This window comes from Uloborus diversus, chromosome 7 (genome assembly GCF_026930045.1).
Source record: "Uloborus diversus isolate 005 chromosome 7, Udiv.v.3.1, whole genome shotgun sequence".
Lineage (NCBI taxonomy): Eukaryota > Metazoa > Arthropoda > Arachnida > Araneae > Uloboridae > Uloborus > Uloborus diversus.
The window spans coordinates 99,484,861-99,498,226 of NC_072737.1; the positions used below are offsets into that span (position 1 = coordinate 99,484,861).

The 13,366-nt window shown below is 32.2% G+C and overlaps 1 protein-coding gene across 1 annotated transcript in view; it reads left to right on the forward strand.

Annotated features, from left to right (window-relative positions):
- Positions 1 to 1,338: 1,338 nt before the first annotated feature.
- LOC129225628 (sphingomyelin phosphodiesterase-like) overlaps positions 1,339 to 13,366 on the forward strand; it is a gene marked incomplete at its 5' end in the record, with an annotated part of 43,574 nt that continues 31,546 nt past the window's right edge. Inside the window, 4 exon segments of the mRNA XM_054860095.1 lie at positions 1,339 to 1,558; positions 3,784 to 4,042; positions 5,883 to 6,077; positions 7,981 to 8,142. Of these exon segments, the coding sequence (XP_054716070.1) occupies positions 3,803 to 4,042; positions 5,883 to 6,077; positions 7,981 to 8,142 (597 nt within the window).

Genomic DNA, 13,366 nt, shown 5'->3' on the forward strand with positions numbered 1-13,366 from the left:
GCGCCTTTACACACATAGACAGGCCTGCGTGCACACACTTAAGCCTGCACACACACAACTATACACACATAACCACCCAGAAGGAAGGGACATGCTTGGGGGGGAGGAGCCATTTCTAGAAACAATAACTCTAATGAGTAGGGTGTTGTCGCAACTCGTGATTGCGAAAAACATAACTTGAATTCAAAGTTTCAGAATTCAAATTAGAGTTGATTGGAGGAAGAGGGTCGCAGTTATTTTTTTTTTTTTTTTTTTTTGAGCAATCACGAATTGCTCATTAAGCTCACTTGACCGAGGTTGACGTTGCTGATTTTTCAGATTACTGTGCCGACGAGAATAAAAGTCTAGCTCGATGATTTAATATTTATCAAGGGAACAAATTTTCGTTGCCATGGTTTCAAACCGCTTGCGTCGATTTAAAGCTTCACTTAAGCAAATTTTGCTTTTAAAAATGGGGGGGGGGATTATGTTTTTTCAGGAAAAACATCAGCACGGATGAAATTAGAAAGCAAAACTTCATGTAACTACAAAATTACCAGAATACTAATGAATATCATTGAAGATTAATAAAAAAAGAAACAATACTATAAAGGTATACAGTGTGTAATTTTAATTTTTATGATGAGTATACGGGTGCAAATTGCCATAATAACCACATCTTTATGACCGCATCCTAATGACCTTCTTCCTTTTTCTTTTTTTTTTTTTTTTGCGCGAATTTCTTCTCCCTTTAAATTCCATTTGTAGAAACAAGAAACTAAACGAGTAGTGTCCAATCGCGATCCGTGAAAAACATAATTTAATAATTTCAAAGCCTCAAAATTCAAATGATTTTATTTTATTTTATTTTTTTATTTAATTTATCTATAGATTTATTTATTTATTTATTCATTCATTTATTTTTGTTTTTTTTATGATTCCAATGAGGCATTTGCCTTGTCCGCGCAAAATTGAAATGTCTACCTCTTTGACTAGTTTCTTAAATCAACGCAAGGTGGAGTATTCGAGCTATCGAGCTCTAGAACTGCGAATCGATTGTCGTTTTAAAAGAATTTGCGCGTAATGAAAAATGTTTCTTGAACTAGTTACATCTAGAAGGGACTCAAGTTACATCCAACAATATTCAAAGAAACATCTGTACTACAGTTTGAATTCAAATTCGGAAGATCAGTGCGTTGTACTTTAGAAACAAATATTCGTCAATTAAGAAAATGAGACGCTGAAGATAATTTCTGTATAAGAAAGTTTCGTTGAAGATGAGCTGTGAAAATGTGTTCATTGCTTTTATAATCCTTTCGCCTGCGTTACCTTGGAAACCTGTATCGGTATCGAAAGCGATCACGTGACTCTGAGATCAGCAGTCTTCCGATGTTTCTGTTGTTGAAATCACGCTTCGCTCTATCGCTGTCAGACTTGATAAAAGACTGAAGTTTTTTTATCAAGTAATTACTTAAAAAAAAAAAAGAAAGTTTATTTATCAACCAAAAGGGTTCACGAAACAATATGTGTCAAAAAGGAATAAGTTTGAAACTTTCTTGACGCATGAAGTTGTGAATAGGTAAGTCTTGATTTACGTAATAATTATCCTTTTAAATCTGAGGCATGTTGAAGGAAACAGTTTAGCGTTAAATTGCTTTTGACAACCTATATTGATGCTTTTTGAGTGGTTTTTTGTTTGACTGAAATGTTCTTTATTGATTAGAAACGGTAAGTTTTATGAACATTTTTTATGTAGCATAACTTATTTACAAATGATAGCTATACAGGGTCTGATTACTGAATAAACCCTGACCTAGGGCCCCCAAATGGCTGATATTACTTTTGTCTATGGCTAAAATTGTTTCAGCCCACGCTGAAGTTATAAAGTATGAATACAGGGGGCCCCAAAAAAGTATTTGGCCTAGGGGCCCTCGATACCTTAATCAGGCCCTGGTGATATATGTAACAGATTAATGAAATTGAAAGCACTCAACGCAAATTCTTTTATAATTAATCTTTATGAACAATTCAAAGGAAACCTAAATGAATGATTTGATGCTGAAATGATGCATGCTCTGCAATTTTATTTAGGAGATGAAAAGTTGTTGTCGGAACTGATTAAGAAACCCCTCAAAATAATTAAAAAACTGGTATTTGGAACTTGTGCCATTTCTTAAGATGCCCTTAGTTACCTATTACTACGAAAATCAGGCATTTGACTCAGAACAGGTAAAATATCCTGTCTAAGACAGGATATTTCATGGAGAGCTACTCTTGATAATTGATAGTTTTGTCTAAAAATAAATTGCATTACTTTAGTTTTTTTAGTACAGAATCTTTTGCTTAATAATAAAAAAGAATGTTGACCTTTGATATTTATGCAAGCAAAAGATAACTACATTTTATTAGTTATAAAGATTGATTTATTTCTATTTCAAGATGTTATTATTATTAAAAAAGGAAAAAAAAACTCTATATTGCTTTACATGCATGATTTTTTTTTTAAACTGGAGTACTAAATAAGACAAATTTTTCAAATAAAAAATACAGTTCGCTTACTGATAGGCGCAAATAAAGCTCTAAATTTCAATATATTACAAAATAAAAAAAAAAGTTATTGTATTCCCATGAATGGATTTAATAAAAGGTTATAAACTGCAATGGTTGGGGCTTGATTCAGATGCAAATTGAACCTGCTTTGCAACCTTCAAAAAACTCTTTCTCGTAAAAGTGGACAGTTTTAAACTCTGAATCAAAAATCTTCTTCCCGCTGCATCAAAAATATTTTTTGTATGGTTTTTTTAGCTTTTGAGCTATATCACGGTATTTTGGACAAATAAAGAGTCTGTAACATGAAACTCGGTTTTCCGTAACTATGGTATGATTAGCACATTATTTTAATTTGAACTTGTGTGTTAGAAGGAAAAACTCAAAATAAAATAGTATGCTAACCAAACAGTAAATTAAATAGTTATGGCCAAAAAAAATCATGTTACGAATAATACATAAATGTCTAAAATACTGTGAAATGACCCTTTCATGTTTCAAAAAACTTCAAGTGAGGACTAATTTATCAAAATTGAACATTTTCCAAAAATGTTCAGGAAATGAGAAGAACTAATTAGGGTAAGAGCAAAATAGTTTTATCAACTTCTCTGGGTACAGAATTGAGCACAAAATGACAACAAATCATGGCCCATAGTAAGAAATGTTTGTAAAAAAAAAAAACGAGATATCACTATCTTAATTTTGAATATGTGCCCTTTTGAACGAAAAACTGAATGTTGAGAATTCCAATTTCACCAAAACCCTAATCACCTTCTCATATTCTCTTATCGAAGTACATCAACCTAAAAGTAGTGGATTAAAATTTCAGGATTTTTGGACATGTGTTCCTTCGGATCTAAAAGTCTTTGTACTACAAATTCTTTCAGGATGTGTCCTCTTTTGTTCAAAATACAACATGCGGAGGACGGATGTGTTACCTTTTGATCAAAAAGCCACACTTTACCCTTAAAAAAAATAGGATTTCCCATATTTGGACTTCTTGAGAGTTGAAGTGATTTGGATAAAGGTCATCTGAAAGATTTAGAATGTCATAAAATGCATTTTTCTAAAAAGGGTATAGGTTCCATTTTGATAAATTACTCCTCAAATGGTATTTGCTAATCTTTTAAAGAAGAAAATCTTTTACTGCTTCTTAAAATTTACAATTATAAATAATTGTACTAAGATCTCTTTCTTTAAAAAAATCATTTTTTTTTAAATGTATCTATAAATGTCCGTTTCTTTCCATTCTTCTAGGCCTTAAAAAATCAAGACAATGAATACCTACATACTACTTATTCCTTTATTTTTCATTTTATCGATTTATATTGAAAATGGGAATTGCCATCCAGCTAATAAAGTAAGATGGAATTATGAAAAGCCCATTAGCAATGAAGCACTTTCTGAAAATGATATCTTGGCTCATACAGAATTTCCTAAAAACTTGAAAGCTGGGAGTTTTCCTGACATCAAATATTACTTAGAACACTTACTTGACATTCTCAATATTAAAAAGGTAATTATGAACATGAAATAGTTTTCAAAATTTTTGTTATTACTGCTTATTATTCTGAAATGTAGATTATGTATTTTCATTTAAAATAAAGGTTGCCAAATTTTATAGTCCTGGTTATAACTTTGTCAAATGTTTAGACACTATGAATTGGTTTGAGTATAACTAATCAAAAACTTAATTCTTATTTTTTATGTATATTAATGATGAAATGTAAGATAAATGTAATGTAAAAATGGAATTTTATCATTACAGATCATATTTGATTGTAATATTTTTGCCACTGCATTACTATTTTTTTTTTTTTTTTTTTTTAGTAATCTGCCCTTCTCCATCTATATTTTCCCCCCATTACTTTGTTTCTGGCTTTGCAGAAAAAAAAACGAAAAAAATCACGAGTAATGTTAGTGTAATGTTCAGATATGTTCAGTTCAAAATATTGCATTGCATTTTAAAGAATACATGTAGTCACTGATATCTCAGCATTATCTGCAATTATCATAATCAATCAAATATGAAGTCACATTACTGAAGTTTTTCATTGAAATTAAAACTGTAAAGTATTTTAGAAAAATAAACTAAACTAGATAAGTAATTAACTATCTAGGTCATGTTGTGGCCATCACGAATTTTTCTTCTATGTCTTATAATTCTGATCCTTCCCCATGCTTGAGGAGGAAGCAATATTCCCAACAAAAACAAAATTACACATGCAAAAGCTTAACGACCATCCCAATGTTCTGAATTATCGCAAAAGCAAAGCAAAGAGCGAAAATTGAAAGTTATTTTAAAAGCCTTGCTTGAATTAATTACAAATATTTCATTTGTTAACAAACATAAGATGACAACAGTTAAAATTTTAAATCACATTTCCGATCATTTCCATACAATTAAAATCACGAGGAATACGCAGATGACAGTCTATTGCGATTTATCTTTCTTATTGTTGCATTAATAAAGCTATTTTTATTCGGGGGGAAAAAAAAGAGAAAGAAGCAGCACCTCTTGGAACGATTGGCACCAAAATTGAACCAATGCCTATTTACATATAGATTAACATTTATTCCAAATTTCATCCATAATGTAGCATTACTTCTTGAGATATAGCACTAGCAATGGGAAAAAAAGAATGTTCGATTGCGCCACCCCCCTTTTCAGCTGTTGACACCAAAATAGAATCGACTATTACACCCTCTAAGGGCCACTTGTCCATAAATTTTTGTTTGATTCCTTTCATTATTTCTTGAGATACAGCAGAAAACATATTCTGGGGCTCTGAATCTCGTCTTTTCTTATCAAACAATCATTTATTTCTTGTTTAATTTAATTCACTGCCTTACACTAGACTTACTATGAGATGTATCAGCATTTAAAGTCCTTATAAATTGCCTGTTTGAAGTTAATTTCTTTTCAATTGTACCGTGGAGAAAGGAATTTTCAATGTACCAAACCATTGTAATTTCTTGTTTTGATCCCAGATAATGGAATATTTGGCTTATTCAAATACATTTTCATGGCAAATTGGATATTCTATTGAGTAGGCTTGACTGCACCAAACTTTCTTCAAAGAAAAGTAGCAGACTAATTTCCATTTTTTAAAAATAAAATTGTCTTAATATTTTTGTAGAAACACTTATCCTTAATTTCTATTCTACTTGAATCGTTGCTTTTTATGACCTTGGTTGCACTTTGGAGTTATTGCGGTTTTTCGTTCTCTCCTTGCAAGAGTGATATAGTGATGGATTGCTGTATTTGAATATATGTTAAAACTATTTTTAAATCAGATCTAGTGTATGTGGTAGAATTATGGCGCAAAACTGGCTAACTTATTTTTCTTTTTCAGTTCATCAAAAATATTGGTAAAAAGTTTGAAGTTGAAACAGCATGTCTCTCTTGCAAATTTGCTGTTGCCTTCCTACAACATTATGCTAACCATGGAGCTACTGAAAATGATATTGGATCTATTGTTAACAAAATTTGCTCTTTATTTCATATAGAAAAGCCTAGAGTTTGTCATGGATTAACCGAACTGTTTAAAGTATGATATTTATGTTTAGTTATAAAGTATTTAAGATACAACTTTTAAAATAGCTTTTAAAATACAGTATACTCTTGATGTCACGAAGTTGAAGGGACTAAAAAAAATTCGAGTTTTCAAGATAATGAGGTCTTAATAATAATACAATAACATTCTAAAAATTAGTCACAAGAGTTAGAAATAAGTGGAAACATGTAATGAAAGTTAAAAAAATGTCTTCATACAATAACAGAATTTTAATGTTAAATTGAGCCAAAAATAATGGAGAAAAAAAGAACACTCCAGTGAAACAGCAAAGTTTTACTAGTTTCCCATGACTAAACTTATCAAAAATTTGGTTAACCAAGTTGCAGAACAGTTTCAAACGAGTTTTGAGTGCCTAGGAACAAAATACGTTGGTCAAAGAACTACACCATTCCCTATGTCTCTAAAGGGGTTTTCCGTTCATTTCCCTTTTTTACAGAGGTGGAAATTGGCTCAAAAGGTCAAACAAAATGGCATGAGAAGGGAACGAAAAGTTTAAGGTAAGTTTTTTAGGCTTCATAGGACTTAAATTTTCTGACACCTTCGGGTATTAAAATGAAAGTGACAGTAGATAAGCTTCTCCGAATCATTCCTAACCCCTGAGAGAAATAATGAGGGGTGTGAGAAATTTTTATAAACGTTCCTCAAGATACTTCGAGACAATAAACTGGTTTTTCCAAAATAATTGTATTTTACTTAGAAAAATATTTGACGGAACAAGGTTTTAATTAAAAACTCTTCGACATAAGAATGAAAAATAACATTAGATAAATACACAAAATCAAGGGGGAAAATAATTTTTCGTCATATCAAGCTTTTCGAGAAATCCAAATTCAAGATATCAAGAGCATACTGTATTTAATTTAAAATTCAATGATCTTTTTTGCATTTGTTTCTACTAGGAGTTATAACTAATAGAATTTTGAATCTGAATTATTTGCTTTTTCCCTCCTTTTTTCCATATGCAGAAAAAAAATTCTTCCTCTTTGAGGAAATCTCTTGAAATTTTATGAAACAGAGAATTTTAAGTGATTTTTATGTGCAAAATCATTAAAAGAGTTTTAAATGTCCTATCAGTCATGACCCAAAATCGAACAAAGACCCTAAAAGACAAAAATAGGTACTACATTTAAAAAAAAAACTTTTAAGGAAGAAAAGGAATGAAAAAATAAACCAATGTTCTAAGAAACTTTAGTGATTAATTCTGCAAAAAAAAAAAAAAAAAAACTTTGATTGTAATTCTCTTTTGGTTTTTGTTATGCTATTCCTTACTAATACATTATAAAGTCAAAAATCTGTACAGCTTGGAATCAGAGGTTGTGCGGATTTCTGGGCCATAAAATAAAGATCATTATTATTAATCTTTTAAGCAGAATAGTACATGCTAACAAAATAAATAAAACATGTAATAGCAGTTTTTTACTTCTATCTTTCAATTATACAAGGCAAAAGCTATTGAATATTAAAAATATATATAGTGAAAACAATAATATAAAAACTGCAAAAATTATTTCTGAAAATTTCAGAATATCTGATCAATTGTAATTTATTTTAAAACTTGAGTTTATGCTGTTTTTTTATATTATAAATTATCGTTTCAGTCTTTTCCAGTAACATAACAGTATCTTTAAAAATGCTAAATATTTATCTTCTTATGCTTAAAAAAATGTAATTGAATTTAAAAAAAAAATGTTAGTGGATTTTTGACTTGGGCAGATTTTTTGCACTCTACTGTTCAAATGGAATCTAGACTTATGATGCTACTAAGCCTTCCCAACATGATGTTATGCACTTAAATCATTTCAGATTGCTCTAGGCTTTAATATTAATATCTCTAACAATTTCTCACAATTTTTTTAACAATTTCTTATCATTTCAGGGTGAAGTGACTTATGTTTTGGCTAATGTTGCTCTGGACCCAAGTGAATTTTGTGGTATCCTTATTGAAGGATGTGGGAAAGTTGTAAATCCATTGCATAATTGGACTATTCCTCTGACTCCGTTTCCAAAGCCACCCGTGAGGCCTCCATTACCACCAAAGGTTTGTTTTGTTTGCTACCACTGTGATCTGAAATGCATATTTATGTGGTTTTTAACATGCAGGAAAAAAGGCAGTTAAGATAACCAAGTTATACATCTGTCAGAGATATCAGAAATTGCTGTATTGAATCATATCAACAAAGGGGAATCAAAATTCTATCATTATGAACAATGAAAAAAATAAAGTACAGTAACACAATAGTACTACTATTTAAAATTGTCAGTCTTTTTATAAGTAAAATCCCTTTTAAATATCAGACAATGTTTTGTACTTAAAAAAAAAATTAATTTGAATTTTGATATCTGGAATTCAAATTATGTTTTTCGCAATCACGAGTGTGTGTATGTAGGTGTTTGTGTGTGTAGTAATGTGTGTGTGTGTCTAGGTGTATGAGTCTGTAGGTGTGTGTATGTATGCGTGTGTGTGTAGGATATGGGCGCAACCTGGAGACTGTTTCCGCAAGAGAAGTAGCATCATGAGGCCGGTCGACAGTGGTGCTGCAAAGGGAGGCGGGGGAAAATAAAATCACATAGGAATTCAAAACAGTCAAATGAGAACAATAAGCAATGTAAACTATAAAAAAACAAAAAAAAAAAACAATGCACCTAGCAGTTTGTTTAAAAAAATACAAAGAACACTATTTTTGGCATAGGCTTTCATTAAATCTTGGAAGTAGAAGAAGTTGTAGAGAACTCTTAATATTTCTTTCTAAAAAAATATAGGGTAACGGCACCAGTCTCAGACATGCTTAAGACATCGCTCCCAGGTTAACTCAATTTTCTGATCCCTTTAACATGTTTAGACTTTTAAAACTATTTTTATCCCATGCAACAACATCTTATCTAACATTTGGCTGCTTCTGGAGCCTCGTAATTAGTTTATTCTATTGCTATTTGCTCAATTTTGAAAAAAAGGTCTGACACGCAGTAACAGACACTGAACAATCTGATGGAGATCAGACCCTGATCGGATGATACACAGTAACAGATAGTATGAGGAAAAAATGAGTAATGGGCATAATACCCTTTTTCTCTTCAAAATGTGCAAATGTTTTTGATGTTTAGAACTAATGCCTTCATTTGAATAGATTAACATGAAACACCAGCTGACCTCGCTGTTCCTAACCTTCCACGACTGCACTGTAAATATCAACTGGCTCTTAAAATTCATTCTGATAACACTAAGTGGTTGCACCATATTCATGGGCAACAGCAACATCAGTTTTGCCCGCCTAAAAGGCTTATTGTTTAAATCTAAACTTAAGATTATCTGTTACTGGTAAGACTGTCGGTAACTGGTGACCTTACACTATGTGTTGTTTTGCATTTTTCTAATGATGAAACATAAGTATTATAAACATAATTATGCGGTTTGAAAACTATAATGTGTGTCTTGAAGTAAAACTTTCATTTTATTAGTATATCAATCAATGCTATTGCTATTAAGAATGATTAAAAGGCATTTGAACTCAAAATATGAAAGTGAATTTGCTTGTCTTTAAAAATGTTTTTCAGTTTTTGCAAACAGAGCTCTTGTTTTCATCCAGTAAAGGAAAGCAAACAATATCTTCTGATGTCCTAATTGAACATGATTATTTGCCTATAGTACATACTTATATGCCAGTTCAGATACAGTCCTAACAAAAATCAAATTTATCTTGCAAAATATTACATTACTTTCTTCTAAAAATTATTTGTATATAAAATGTGCTTTATTAATTTAAATATATTTAAAATGGGACAAGTCTTATAGAACATGGTGAAAACTGTCCTCTTTTTTTTTCAGAGTCATTCATTTTAATTATATTCATTTTTACTTTCTTCTATATCTAATATATAGAAGAAAGTATTGGATTCATGCAAATTTTCGAATTTTGACGGATTTGAACGTTTTGAGGTGTGCTGAATCCATTTCAACCAATTTTGGAAAATATCTGTCTGTGTTTGTGTCATGTCTGTGTGTGACCAGTTTTTTGTGGCTGCTCTACAGCAAAAACTACGACATGAAATCGAACGAAATTTGGTACACATATGTGGCGCTATGTGAACTTCTGCCCATTGGTTTTTGGCGCAAATTCCTCCAAGGGGGGTGGAGCAATGAGACGTTTTTTGAGTTATAAGTACCTGCTATTCCCCAGCAAGTAACTGGCGGAATCAAACAAAATTTGGTCCATATGTTGCCCCTTACAGGTACAGGTGCTGATTCAATTTTGGTGTCAATAGTTCAAACGGGGGTTGAGCTGTAGAACATTTTTTGTTGTCAATTGTGACTGCTGTATCTCATGAAATAATGAACGGAATCAAACAAAAATTTATCGACAAGTAGCCCCTAAAGGGTATAAGAGCTGATTTTATTTTGGTGTCAAAAGCTGAAAAGGGAGTGGCGCAATCGAATGTTCTTTTTTTTCATTGTGAGTGCCATATCTCAAGAAGTAATGCTGCGTTCCGGATGAAATTTGGAATAAATGTGAATCTATTTGTAAATAGGCCTTGTTTCAATTTTGGCCCCAATCGCTCCATGGGGGGGGGGGGGGCTGATTTTTTTTTTGTGTAAATAAAAATAGCTTTATAAATGCAACAATAAGAAATATAAATTGTAATACTGTCGTCTGCTTATTTCACATGATTTTAATTTTTGGGAAAAAATCGGAAATGTTATCGCAATGATTTAAAATTTTTAACTGTTGCCATCTAATGTTTGTTAACAAATAAAACATCTAATTAATTCAAGCAAGACTTTTAAAATAACTTTCAAGTCGTTCTTTGCTTTGCTTTTGCGGGAATTCAGGTATTCGGACGATCGTCAAGTTTTTGTGTGCATATTTTTTTTGTTTCTAGGAATATTGCAGGGGTGCCCATCCATCAATGGCGCAAATTCCCCCCCCCCCCCCCCCAAAAAAAAAAAAAAAATTTCTCGCTTTCGAATCGGGGTTAAATATAACAGTTTTTAGAGTGTTTAATTTCCAGTCAAATTCATGGGGGGGGGGGGGGGGTAGCGCTAACAAATAGCATTTGAACTGAAATATTGTTGGATTGTTGACCTGACTTGCCTTCCCAAATTTTACAACGTGCACCTTGAGTAAACAAGTTTTGGATACCCCTGAATTTTGCTACACCTTTTTTTTTTTTTTTACAAATGTATGAACAATTACAGGAAGAGTGGATTCAACTTTCTGACTTGAAATAGAATCATTACTAGATGTATACAATATGAATCTTTAAAATATGAATCTTATTTTATTGTCACTTAGAGAGGGTGTTCAGGGGTTTCTCCTCCGGAAAATTTTCGAAATTGTAGTTTTAAAACCACGGTTTTAGACGATCTCTGGTGATGTTTGGGAGATAAAAGGTTTGGTGTGCCCTTCCTGGTAATTTTTCAATATTGAAACTTTAAAAGCACAATTGTAGATAGTTTAATGTTGTGTGAAAGAGGGCTTTTCCTTTGTGTTCAAAATTGTAGTTCTAAAAACACAGTTTTAGACTATCTGTGGTAGTGTTAGGGAAAGAAGAGATCTTAGGGCTTGCCCCAGGAAAATTTTCAAAATTCAAGTCTTAAAAACGCTATCTATGGTTGGAGGAAAAGCAGTTTTCTGAAATTGAAGTTCTAAAATAGCAATTGTAGCCGGCCTTTGTGACGTTAAAAAAACGAGTTTTCGGAAGCTCTTTCGGAATTTTTTCGAAAATGAAGCCCTGAAAAACAAATTGAACACGATTTTTTAATAATGTTGACGAGAGTAGGGGAGGGGGGAGAGGAGCGCTCCATTTAAATTTTCGAACTTGCAGCTTTAAAAACGCAGTTTTGATATATCTGGATAATGTTAGTGGAAGGTGATTTTCGGTGCCATTCCCCCAGCAATTGTTTGAAATTGATACTCCAAAAACGCAAATCTAGGCTTGTCTTTGATCATGTTAATGAAAGAGGGGGGAATCAGAGGCTCTCTCCTATAAATTTTTCAAAATTGCAGTTCGACAAACGCAGTTTTAGATGACTCTTGATGATAAAGAGGGTGTTATTCTGGCGCTACAGTGGAGGGCACTCTCCTGGAAGTTTTCCAAAATTGAAGTTGCATATCCAAAAAAGATGGATCAGACACACCATGACAGATACGTTTCAGAAATCTTCAAAAATGGATTCAGCTATTCAGCACACATCGAAAATCAGAACTCGAGAATTTTAACGAATCAAATATCCTTCTATACATATCAGATATAGAAGAAAGTAAATATGATTTACGAAACATAATTTAATCACCTTACGAACAGACTGTTCTACCTCCATCAGCAGAAACCAACATCACTGAAAGTTTTAATAAAAATCATCTAATGATAAATTGAAACAATCAGTTTAAAAATGGTAGAGAAGATGGGAGTAAAGTGAAATGGGAAAAATCCTTCACAAGCGTAAACTCGTTAATGAAGAAAATACATTCATTTTCAATTGGAGGGATAAAAAATATGTTATTCGCAAACTTCAAAACTAGTTCTTAACGATTGTCGAGGTGCAAATGAATCAATGGAAAACTAGAGCATACTGGTCAGAATTATTACAAACAATAAAACATTTTTGACCTCTCTCCCTCTCATCACTTTTACACACACATTCATCATGCAAAATTGTGCAACTTCCATAAAATTCATAAAAAATTGAAAAAAAATCAAATCTTCTGGTCCAGCTTTGAAACGGACACTAACTCCATGCTGTCTGTGATGTTTCCTTCATTGAAAAAGAGACCCAGTCATTAAACTTTGGAAAGAGTAGCAGGGCCATCGCTAGGTCAAAAAAACTGTGTAGGGGAGTGGGATATGCTTTTGGCGGCCGGTTAATTGTTTCGAACGCATGTTCCAATATGCAGAGAGAGAGAGAAGATTTTGTTTCTGGTTAAGCAGGGATAATCATATTACAAGACCTTAGTAGCAATATTAATTTAATCGTAAGGATAATATTCAATCAGAATTAGGAGATGCTGGAGGGCTACCTTCTTGCATTATTTCGAAATTGAAGACATAAAAACGCAGTTTTAGACTATATTTTTAGTTTGGGAGGAAGGGGGAGAGAAGGTCCAGGATAGCCTCTCCCGATAATTTTTCCAAATTTAAGTTTTCAACACAACCGTACGTTATACTTAATTATGTTCAGAAGAGGGGGTCTGGGCAACCCCCCCCTGGAATTTCAAGATTGTTATCTGAAAAACACAGTTTTTGACGACCTATGGTGATATTAAGGG